We start from the raw sequence: 12,200 nt of genomic DNA on the forward strand, positions 1-12,200 counted from the left end.
GCTGCTGCAGGGGTCTTGTGTTGCTGCCGGGTATCTCTGGGTGCCCGGCGGTGGCTGGCTGTTGCTGCGGGTGTCTCCGGTGCCCAGCAGTGCTGCGTGGGTGTCCTGCGCTGCCTGAGGGGCTCTGCTAACATTTTGCGGCAGGCCAGAGCCCCAGCACTTCCACGGTTCCATGTGCGGTGATCTCCCAGAATATGGCCGCCGCCAGGGCGGTGCATGCGCAGATGGTGATCTCGGGACCAAGATCTCGAGAGATGAGATCTCAGAGCTGAAATCTCATCTCTCGAGAGCTTGGTTCTGCGATCATCATCTGCGCATGTGCCGCCTCCGGTGGCAACCATATTCCCGGAGACCACCGCACATTTAACCGTGGAAGTGCCGGGGTTGTGGTCTGTTGCAAAATGACGGCAGAGCCCCAGGCAGCGCCGAACACCCACGCAGCACCGCTGGGCACCGGAGACACCCGCAGCACCGCCCAGCAACCATCGGACACTCTGTAGGTCACTTGCACCTGCGCAAGTGACATTGCCGCAGTGCCTTATGGGATTCGGGGACAACGGCCGGAAGTCCCAACTTGCGATTATTATATAGTATAAGTTACTAATCGTTAGTTGATTTGATTACTAGGAACCCCAGAGATTTCAAGAATGAGGCTCTAGATACCGAGAAGTAACTCTGTACACCTCTGTCTGAATGGAGCATTACATTGTCTACAAAACTGCTTGAAATAGCAAGCATAGTTCTCAGCTTTCTCCACCAGTGCCATGGTGCAGAGGTTGCACCATGGCACTGCTGGACTTGACCTGTTTGCTGGACATGACTTTGTTTGTTTGGTCTTCATGATGTTTGGTGGGTGGTGCTTCGTGCTTAATGGTTTTTCAGCCTCTGTGACCTTTCAGAAAAGGTGTGTATATACGGACAGACTGTGTGACGCTTAGATTGCACACAGGTGGACTTCCTTTCACTAAGCATGTGACTTATGAAGGTAGTTGCTTGCAATTGGACATTTTTAGAGGCTTCATAGCAAAAGGGATGAATACATATGCACATGCCAATTTTTAGATATTTGATCTGATATATTTAATATATGCCTATATTTTACTGTCTTCACTAAGGCCGGGTTCACATTAGCGTTTCTGTGCACAGCGTATGATCCACATAGATCCGCATGTGTCATGCGTACATATCTTTAACATTGAGTATGCAGGGACATGTTTTGGCATGCGGATGCATACAGTTGCATCGTTGTGCGGTGGTGTACGGCAAACGCAACATGTTGCATTTTTTGAGGCATCAAATATTGCGCAATTGTCCGCATGCATATGATTGCAGATGATTGCGTCAAAAAAACACATTACTGTCTATGGGAACGCATTGGTATGCAAGAACATGAGTACGAATGCGTTTGATACGCATGCGTACTTTAGACTGCGCATGTCCAGAAAATTATGTCACCGCTTCCATCATGCGCATAAAAAATGCAAACGCATGGCAAAACCCATTTAAACGCATGTACACACAGCATTTTTGTTTGTTATGCGCAAGATGATGCGCAGGCGTAAGCTTGCTTTTGCATGCGTTTTGGCATGCGTTTGCGCATGCAGATGATACGCTACGCACAGAAATGCTAATGTGAACTTAGCCTAACTTCGCCAATTTAGTGTTGATCATAACACACAAATTGGATTACAAAAATATTTAAACACATGTAATGTATCAAAATAGGTAAAAATATAAACTAGGCTTTGAAATTGTACTCTAGTTATTAGAACTTTTTTTCTTTAGCACTAATGATCCAGTCTCTGATTACTAACATCATTCATGTTACTTTATCTATCCCGGCTACCATCATATTTACTTTTGGATAATAGCACATACGTCATAAGTAGAACATAATATAAATCAAAATGTCTAGTTCTGCATTTAACCTTCAGCTTTTCAGTTGTATAGCTAATAAATGCATTGTAAATGTGAAAGCTGGACGAGTCTATAAACATTCAATCATTTAGAAAAAAAATGAAAAAAACTTACATGAAATTCATATATTTCTGTATATTTTCTATACACAAGCTTCTCCGTAAGATCCTGCCATTTAACCATAAACATGTAAACCTAATAAAAGAAATGACACAACAGTACCACATGATTATATTTATTGTAATACTTTGCAGAACATTACAGCTAATAAATTTATTAACTTGTTTAAGGGAGCCGTTACATGAAAAAACACTATTGACCTGCAAATATTGGGTTAATCTGCAGGTTAATAGCGTTCTAAACCTGCCCATCGGCCGCACATTGAGCCCCGCTGCTGGAATGAAATGAACTTTATTCCTCCCGGACATGGGGGTGGCACCAGAGCGGGTTCAGTCATTGGTCTGTGCATTGAGTGCGATGGCTGTAACAGCGCCCCCAGCACTGACTGACCGCAGTTCAGCATTAGGGCTGATTGTCAGTCAGTGACGGGGCGCGGTTATAGACGCCGCTCTCTATACTCAGCGGTGACGGGACTGGAGCTGCCCCCATGACTGAATGCTGCAGCAGTGGGGATAAAGTTAATTTCCTTCCGACAGCGGGGCTCAAAGTGCTGAAGCAGGGCAAGTTCAGAACATTATCAACCTGCAGATTAAAACCATATCTGCAGATTAATTGCGTTTTTTTCATGTGACAGGTTCCCTTTAAGGAATTAGCAGTCATTTACCACTTAAAATAATTCAGAAATTACATATATGCCAGGAATATACATGTATATTTTCTTGCACTATAATAATCCCTTACATATTGATCTTGTTACATCTACATTTTTACCTTAAAACCAAGCACTTCTACAATTATGGTGTTATTTTATTTTATTATAAGTCTTTTTTTAGATAGAAACTTTTGTGGAATTTTCAGCAAAAACCCAATAGGTAGATTTAAAAACTGTTTTGAAGAAAAGCCGTTTTTGATGCCAATAGCATCATGTATGCTATTTGCATAAACATTTGCATAAAAAAGCAGCAAAAAAAAAGCAGCAAAATTACAAGGTTTGAGCCATACACTTCAAGGTGTTTTCTTTTTTTTTTTTTTTACTTTGCCCCTTAAAACAGGTTTAAGTTATCTTCTTTTTCAAGATATAGTGTATTGAAATAATGGCAAAAGTGACCTGTACACTGCACATCTTGAGCTTTTATTTTTAGTAAGTGTTGTGTGTCTAAGAGTTAGGCTTTTATCTACAAACTATATCAAAATATAATTGTTTGAGTTTAAAGGCGTTGTGGCAACGTGCCAGCTTGGTATCTTTAAAAAAAAAAAAATTGGCATTAAAATATAACACGGTATATTTTTATTGTTGCAGACTTGACGTGGAAGGGTTATCTTCAAGTTAAACCCACAATCACACCTCTGACATTCACGATCCGATTACGAACCGAAATGTCGACGCTGGTGTCCGGACCCGAACCAAACAGCCTCATTCATTCGCATAGATGCTGCTATCACACTATTAGTTATCATTTTGTTCTGTGAAGGAAATAAGTGATGGTCTTTTTTTCAGACCCCCCAAAAATTAACACGATTTTTTTTGCAAATTAACAAAAATATATTGAATTAATAATATTGAACTATAACACGATCATGGCACATTATGAATTTAGTCATGAAATATCTTTACTTACATAGTGCTGACTGGGAGAGAATCTTTTCTCAAAGCCAAGAAGCTGAACATGCCTAATGTAAGGCTCTGCCATCTCACAATCCGTTCAGTAGAGTGATGCTGAGTTCCTTCAAAGATGTGAGAGTCACAAACTTCCCTATGAAAGGAAGACAGTGAAAACTGCAACAGTTCCTCTATATACAGGAGGGTGGAGACAACATGCAGCTGGGATCAGCACCAATTGGTTGGTATTAAGTTGCATTATTTCTTTACAAAGTAAGTTCCTGGTATAAAAAAAAGGCCAAAAGGGATGAAACCTGTATATGAAAGGGACCATTTTGGTGACTTTCAGGACTATTTCAAGAGACGCAGAACAATAAAGTACTGAGCTCAGAAAAGGCATGTTTGTCAAGTTAAACCATTGACACTTAACCCACCATATGTTCTGTTGTGGAATATTAAAGGGGTTGTCCACTAGTTGGACAACCTCTGCTTAATTACTAAGTTTCATCCAAGTAAAATAATAACACCTATACTCACCTCTGTTGTGGATAACGCTTCACAGGTGTTGGCACTGGCTTTCTTTGACATTATGTCGCCCAATCTCTGCAGCCAATCAGCAGCGGCTTCACTCTTCCCTCCTCTGACATTTGGAGGAAGTCAGAGATGAAGCTGCTTCCTCCAGATCTCAGATTTGGCTGAAGACGGAGAGAGTAAAGTGGACATTGGCCACAGGGATTACATCATATAACAATATCAAGAGTGTCCAAGGAGAGCCAGTGCTGACACTGCTGGAGCAGCATAGCTGTTTTATTTTATTTGGGGGAAACATAGTGATTGAGAAGGGGTTGTCCGAGTAGTGGACAATCTGTTTATATCATTGGGGTGGAGTTTGGGATCAGGGCTCTCCTCTCTTAGTGAACCCAGCTGATTGGCGAAAATATGACTGCCATTCAAAAATAATTTTTCTTCTTGAGTCTGCCCAATCACGGTTCGAGTGCGGCTCTATATACTTTCAGCCTGCTGGTATTTCCTGCTGGTGATGGTCCATTTTTGTTGTCCTGCCATTCTGCTGTAGGTAATTTGCACTCTGCTCTGCCCTCCGGTTCTTTAGGAGGTACGTGAAGCACTCAACTGCCTTACAGGCAGCATACGTCCAAGTTGCCATTGTCTAGTCTCTGGTTAGTGCTATCTGAGCTCATGCAGGAACCACTACGGACTGCGGGGTCAGAATTTCTAGTCTTTACAGGAAACGGCAGAGTCAGTGGCAGTTTTTAGTGTGCTATATATTTTTTGAGTGAATTACTACACTATTATAACACTACAGTATATAAAAGACACCTGTCTACACAATCAATCACACTCCAACCTCTACACCATGGCCAAGACCAAAGAGCTGTCTAAGGACACCAGGGACAAAATTGCAGACATGCACAAGGCTGGGATGGGCTACAGGACAATAGGCAAGCAGCTTGGTGGGAAAGAAATGACTGTTGACTCAATTATTAGAAAATGGAAGAAACACAAGATGACTGTCAATCTTCCTCAGACTGGGGCTCCATGCAAGATCTCACCTCGTGGGTAAGGATAATTCTGAGAAAGGTCAGGAATCAGCCCAGAACTACACAGGAACACCTGGTCAATCACCTGAAGTGAGCTGGAACCATAGTCTCAAATATTACCGTTAGTAACAAACTATACCATCATGGATTAAAATAATGTAATCATGCAACGTCCCCCTGCTCACGCCAGAACATGTCCAGGCCCGTTTGAAGCTCACCAATGACCATCTGGAAGATCCAAAGGAGTAATGGGAGAAGGTCATGTGTTCAGAACTTTTTGGTATCAACTCCATTCGCCGTGTTTGGAGAAAGAAGGATGAGTTCAATCTCAAGAACACCTCAGCCGTGAAGCATGGTGGGGTAATCATTACATTTTCGGGGTGCTTTTCTGCAAAGGCGGGAGGATGACTGCACCATATTGAAGAGAGGATGGATGGGGTCATGTATTGCAACATTTTGGCCAACAACCTCCTTCCCTCAGTAAGACCATTGAAGATGGGTCGTGGCTGGGTTTTCCAGCATGACAATGACCCGAAACTCGAGCCAGGGCAACTAAGGAGTGGCTCTGTAAGAAGCATTTCAAGGTTCTGGAGTGGACTAGCCAGCCTCCAGACCTGAACTAAATAGAAAATCTTTAGAGAGCGCTGAAACTCAATGTTGCCCAGCAAACAGCCCAGAAACCTGAAAGATCTGGGGAAGATCAGTATGGAGGAGTGGGCCAAAATCCTTGCTGCAGTGTATGCACACTTGGTCAAGAACTACAGAAAACGTCTGACATCTGTAATTGCAAACGATAATCGTTTCTGTACCAAATAATAAGTTCTGTTTTTCTATTGTATCAAATACTTATTTTATGCAAAAATGCAAATTAGTTATATACAAATCTTACAATATAATTTTCTTGGGGGGGTTTAGATTCTGTCTCTCACAGTTGAATTGTACCTACGATAAAAAGCACAGACCTCTCCATTCTTTGTAGGTTGGGAAACTTGTAAAATCGGATGCATATCAAATACTTATTTTCTCCACTGTATATTGTTTACTTTCATACAGACCCTCGCTGATCTCATATAAATGACCTATCCTATAAATAGGTTATGAGGGGTAGACACAGGAACACTTTGACAGAGAAACACCTGATGGTTTATTAAAATCAGCATAGACCAAGTCAGGGTTCAGGAAAACAAAAGCAGAGCCTTCCTGGCTTAACAAAAAAAAACAATTTTGCTATTCATATTTCATGTATTTCATATTTGACGTGTTTTGGCACGTTAGAGTGCAACCTTTTTTTGTATTATATATGGAGGTATGTTATGTAGGCAATCCAGTGACACAGTGTGCCAGCAATCAGAGCACATACAGTGATCTGACAATAACCCAAAAACAATAGAACGAGCTCTGAGACGTGGAATCTCTGTAGACCGCAATACCTGAACCTATCCTAAACACAACTAAAGGCAGCTGTGGATTGCGCCTGACACTACCTATGCAACTCGGCACAGCCTGAGGAGCTGACTAGCCTGAAGACAGAAAAACAAGCCTGACTTGCCTCAGAGAAATACCCCAAAGGAAAAGGCAGCCCCCCACATATAATGACTGTTAGCAAGATGAAAAGACAAACGTAGGGATGAAATAGATTCAGCAAAGTGAGGCCCGATATTCTAGATAGAGCGAGGATAGCAAAGAGAACTTTGCAGTCTACAAAAAACCCTAAAGCAAAAAACCACGCAAAGGGGGCAAAAAGACCCACCGTGCCGAACTAACGGCACGGCGGTACACCCTTTGCGTCTCAGAGCTTCCAGCAAAACGAATAGACAAGCTGGACAGAAAAAATAGCAACAAAAGCAAAGAAGCACTTATCTAAGCAGAGCAGCAGGCCACAGGAAAGATCCAGAAGCTCAGATCCAACACTGGAACATTGACAAGGAGCAAGGAAGACAGAATCAGGTGAAGTTAAATAACAAAGCAGCCAACGAGCTCACCAGAACACCTGAGGGAGGAAGCTCAGAAGCTGCAGTACCACTTGTGACCACAGGAGTGAATTCAGCCACAGAATTCACAACAGTACCCCCCCCTTGAGGAGGGGTCACCGAACCCTCACCAGAGCCCCCAGGCCGACCAGGATGAGCCACATGAAAGGCACGAACAAGATCTGGAGCATGGACATCAGAGGCAAAAACCCAGGAATTATCTTCCTGAGCATAACCCTTCCATTTAACCAGATACTGGAGTTTCCGTCTAGAAACACGAGAATCCAAAATTTTCTCCACAATATACTCCAATTCCCCCTCCACCAAAACCGGGGCAGGAGGCTCAACAGATGGAACCATAGGTGCCACGTATCTCCGCAACAACGACCTATGGAATACATTATGTATGGAAAAGGAGTCTGGGAGGGTCAGACGAAAAGACACAGGATTGAGAATCTCAGAAATCCTATACGGACCAATAAAACGAGGTTTAAATTTAGGAGAGGAAACCTTCATAGGAATATGACGAGAAGATAACCAAACCAGATCCCCAACACGAAGTTGGGGACCCACACGGCGTCTGCGATTAGCGAAAAGTTGAGCCTTCTCCTGGGACAAGGTCAAATTGTCCACTACCTGAGTCCAGATCTGCTGCAACCTGTCCACCACAGAATCCACACCAGGACAGTCCGAAGACTCAACCTGTCCTGAAGAGAAACGAGGATGGAACCCAGAATTGCAGAAAAATGGAGAGACCAAGGTAGCTGAGCTGGCCCGATTATTAAGGGCGAACTCAGCCAACGGCAAAAAGGACACCCAATCATCCTGGTCTGCAGAAACAAAACATCTCAGATATGTTTCCAAGGTCTGATTGGTTCGTTCGGTCTGGCCATTAGTCTGAGGATGGAAAGCCGAGGAAAAAGATAGGTCAATGCCCATCCTACCACAAAAGGCTCGCCAAAACCTTGAAACAAACTGGGAACCTCTGTCAGAAACAATATTCTCAGGAATGCCATGCAAACGAACCACATGCTGGAAGAACAAAGGCACCAAATCAGAGGAGGAAGGCAATTTAACCAAGGGCACCAGATGGACCATTTTAGAAAAGCGATCACAGACCACCCAAATGACTGACATCTTTTGAGAAACGGGAAGGTCAGAAATGAAATCCATCGAAATATGTGTCCAAGGCCTCTTTGGGACCGGCAAGGGCAAAAGCAACCCACTGGCATGTGAACAGCAGGGCTTAGCCCTAGCACAAATCCCACAGGACTGCACAAAAGTACGTACATCCCGTGACAGAGATGGCCACCAGAAGGATCTAGCCACTAACTCTCTGGTACCAAAGATTCCAGGATGACCAGCCAACACCGAACAAAGAACAGAGAAATACCTGTTATGTTTGCTAATGACAGGTGTTATGAAGGCAATCCAGAAACACAGTGTGCTCAGCGATCAGAGCGCACACAGTGATCTGACAAATACCCAAAAATACAAGAACGAGCTCTGAGACGTGGAAACTCTGTAGACTGCACACCTGATCCTATCCTAAACACAACTAAAAGCGGCTGTGGATTGCGCCTAACAACTACCTAGGCAACTCGGCACAGCCTAAGAAACTAGCTAGCCTGAAGATAGAAAAATAGGCCTGACTTGCCCCAGAGAAATTCCTCAAAGGAAAAGGCAGCCCCCCACATATAATGACTGTGAGTAAGATGAAAAGACAAAACGTAGGGATGAAATAGATTCAGCAAAGTGGGGCCCGATATTCTAGGACAGAGCGAGGACAGTAAAGCGAACTTTGCAGTCTACAAAAAACCCTAAAGCAAAACCACGCAAAGGGGGCAAAAAAACCCCCACCGTGCCGAACTAACGGCACGGCGGTACACCCTTTGCGTCTCAGAGCTTCCAGCAAAACAAAAGACAAGCTGGACAGAAAAAAGCAACAAAAAAGCAAAAAGCACTTAGCTATACAGAGCAGCAGGTCACAGGAACAATCAGGAGAAGCTCAGATCCAACACTGAAACATTGACAAGGAGCAAGGATAGCAGCATCAGGCGGAGTTAAGTAATGAAGCAGTTAACGAGCTCACCAGAACACCTGAGGGAGGAAGCTCAGAAGCTGCAGTACCACTTGTGACCACAGGAGTGAATTCAGCCACAGAATTCACAACAAATACCCCAAAGGAAAAGGCAGCCCCCCACATATAATGACTGTTAGCAAGATGAAAAGACAAACGTAGGGATGAAATAGATTCAGCAAAGTGAGGCCCGATATTCTAGATAGAACGAGGATAGCAAAGAGAACTTTGCAGTCTACAAAAAACCCTGAAGCAAAAAACCACGCAAAGGGGGCAAAAAGACCCACCGTGCCGAACTAACGGCACGGCGGTACACCCTTTGCGTCTCAGAGCTTCCAGCAAAACGAATAGACAAGCTGGACAGAAAAAATAGCAACAAAAGCAAAGAAGCACTTATCTAAGCAGAGCAGCAGGCCACAGGAAAGATCCAGAAGCTCAGATCCAACACTGGAACATTGACAAGGAGCAAGGAAGACAGAATCAGGTGGAGTTAAATAACAAAGCAGCCAACGAGCTCACCAGAACACCTGAGGGAGGAAGCTCAGAAGCTGCAGTACCACTTGTGACCACAGGAGTGAATTCAGCCACAGAATTCACAACAGAGGTAGCTGCTCCTGGTATGCACTTATTCACACTAGTTTGGATGTGCCAGTCTTTTTTTCTGTCATTTTCACGTTAGCTTATTGACTGAGCACTCCTCCCTTCACCTGTTATGACCTGGTGGTCAGGACAATAATGGACCTGGTGGTTAAGAGCACACGGAATGACCTGATAGTTACTGATAATATAGGACGAGCTCTGAGACGTGGGAACTCTGCTGACCGCAATCCCTAAACCTATCACACACACTAGAAATAGCCGTGGATTGCTCCTAACGCTCCCTATGCAACTCGACACAGCCTAAGGAACTAGCTAGCCCTAAAGATAGAAAAATAAAGCCTACCTTGCCTCAGAGAAATTCCCCAAAGGAAAAGGCAGCCCCCCACATATAATGACTGTAAGTAAAGATGAAAATTACAAACACAGAGATGAAATAGATTTAGCAACGTGAGGCCCGACTTACTGAACAGACAGAGGATAGGAAAGGTAGCTTTGCGGTCAGCACAAAAAACTACAAAAAGACCACGCAGAGGGCGCAAAAAGACCCTCCACACCGACTCACGGTGCGGAGGCGCTCCCTCTGCGTCCCAGAGCTTCCAGCAAGCAAGACAACAATCAAAATAGCAAGCTGGACAAAAAAATAGCAAACTAAAGAAAAACAAGCAGGAACTTAGCTTCTGCTGGGAAGACAGGTCACAAGAACGATCCAGGAGTGAACTAGACCAATACTGGAACATTGACAGGTGGCATGGAGCAATGATCTAGGTGGAGTTAAATAGAGCAGCCAGCTAACGAATTAACCTCGTCACCTGTGGAAGGAACCTCAGAAGCCGCAGCCCCACTCACAACTACCAGAGGAAGCCCATGGACAGAACCAGCCGAAGTACCATTCATGACCACAGGAGGGAGCTTGACAACAGAATTCACAACATTCACCATCTGGTTTTTAATTATATCTATTTACACTTAGTTCCGGCCAACCCATATGTAGGCTTTGCTGAGAGAGGTGTCCATATTCACCCAAGCATGCAGACATTAGCCTTCGGTAATTGTTCACATTTGGACAGGGAGGTCAGGTACCCATCAGTTTTAATGAGACCACCTTGACGATGGTTGATGGGCTCACACTATTTGGCCAAATTCTGTGCTAAGCGTCTCAAAAATTTTTTCCTAATGTTCAAAAAGCAATTTTGCTATTCATATTTCATGTATTTCATATTTGACGTGTTTTGGCACGATAGAGTGAAACCTTTTTTTGTATATTATATATGGAGGTAGCTGCTCTTGGTATGCACCTATTCACGCTAGTTTGGATGTGCCAGTCTTTTTTCTGTCATTAACAAAAAAACAGTGCAACAAAGTCCTTTCTCTGCAGGGTCCGCCTGCAGACACCTGGCAGGTGGGAGTGTTGAAGCCATGTGGGAGTGTTCCCTCTCCCAACACACTACCCAAACTGTCTCTCATGTCCAGTTATTTAACCAGGACCATGTGATGATCACATGATCATGACATCATCGCAGGTCCTGCTAGTACACATGCCGGTGTCAGCTCTGCAAGAGCGGATATGGTGAGCACGTCTCTCCCTCTCATGGGTGCCCACATAAAACCATTTAACCATAACTTTAAGACTAACCCTCTCATCTCTTAGCATGCTGGAGGCAAAAACAATCTGGTTCTACATCACTGACTGTAGTATGCTCAGTGACACGTATCTCGCTTCATACACTGTGCCAGTGTCTCTGTCACAAGGTCATCAATCATTAAAGGGGTTTTCCCACAAACAAAGGTTCATTTTAATCAATAGATCTTGGAATAATAATAAGTTCCACAATTGGATGTGTCTAAATAAAATGTTCCTTGGTAGGGGAGGAAGAAAAAAAGAATATTCAGACAGGACAGCATGGGATCACAGCTGATTCCTTCTTTGAAGTAAAACATTGTTTCAAAACAGACAGGAAAATGCTTTATCTCATAAAAAGAATTAGCTACGATCCCGTGCTGTGCTATCTGCATCGTCTCTTTTGCATCATCCCCTGCCCAATAGATCTGGTATGATCAGAGGATATTCCTGCAGGGTCAGACAGCCATTGCTCATTACATAGCAGGGGCACATTCATAAGATCATCTCAGCACAGGAACATTTTATTCAACACATCCAATAGTGGAAATTATTATTATTTCAAAATGTATGGATTAAGATGTAATTTTGTTAGTAGCAAAACCCCTTTATGTCTTGGACAAGCCATTAAGCAGTGTATGGGGGAGTGTCTCCAGAAGCGAAAGTTGGCACAATATCCTGGGCACTGATATGGCCTGTTTTCACTCTGCAACATTCGTTGTGTACTAATTCCCTG

At 43.6% G+C, this 12,200-nt stretch overlaps 1 protein-coding gene across 1 annotated transcript in view; it reads right to left on the reverse strand.

The window, feature by feature from the left end:
- Positions 1–3,806, reverse strand: part of NCF1 (neutrophil cytosolic factor 1) — a 33,096-nt gene extending 29,290 nt beyond the window's left edge. The window contains exons 1-2 of the mRNA XM_069757441.1: positions 3,657–3,806; positions 2,032–2,112 (exon numbers count right to left, since the gene is read on the reverse strand). Coding sequence (XP_069613542.1) covers positions 2,032–2,112; positions 3,657–3,728 — 153 coding nt within the window. The 5' untranslated portion in view covers positions 3,729–3,806. The remainder of the gene's footprint in view (positions 1–2,031; positions 2,113–3,656) is intronic.
- Between the last annotated feature and the right edge of the window lie 8,394 nt (positions 3,807–12,200).

Source organism: Ranitomeya imitator, chromosome 3 (assembly GCF_032444005.1).
Source record: "Ranitomeya imitator isolate aRanImi1 chromosome 3, aRanImi1.pri, whole genome shotgun sequence".
NCBI classification, from domain to species: Eukaryota; Metazoa; Chordata; class Amphibia; order Anura; family Dendrobatidae; genus Ranitomeya; species Ranitomeya imitator.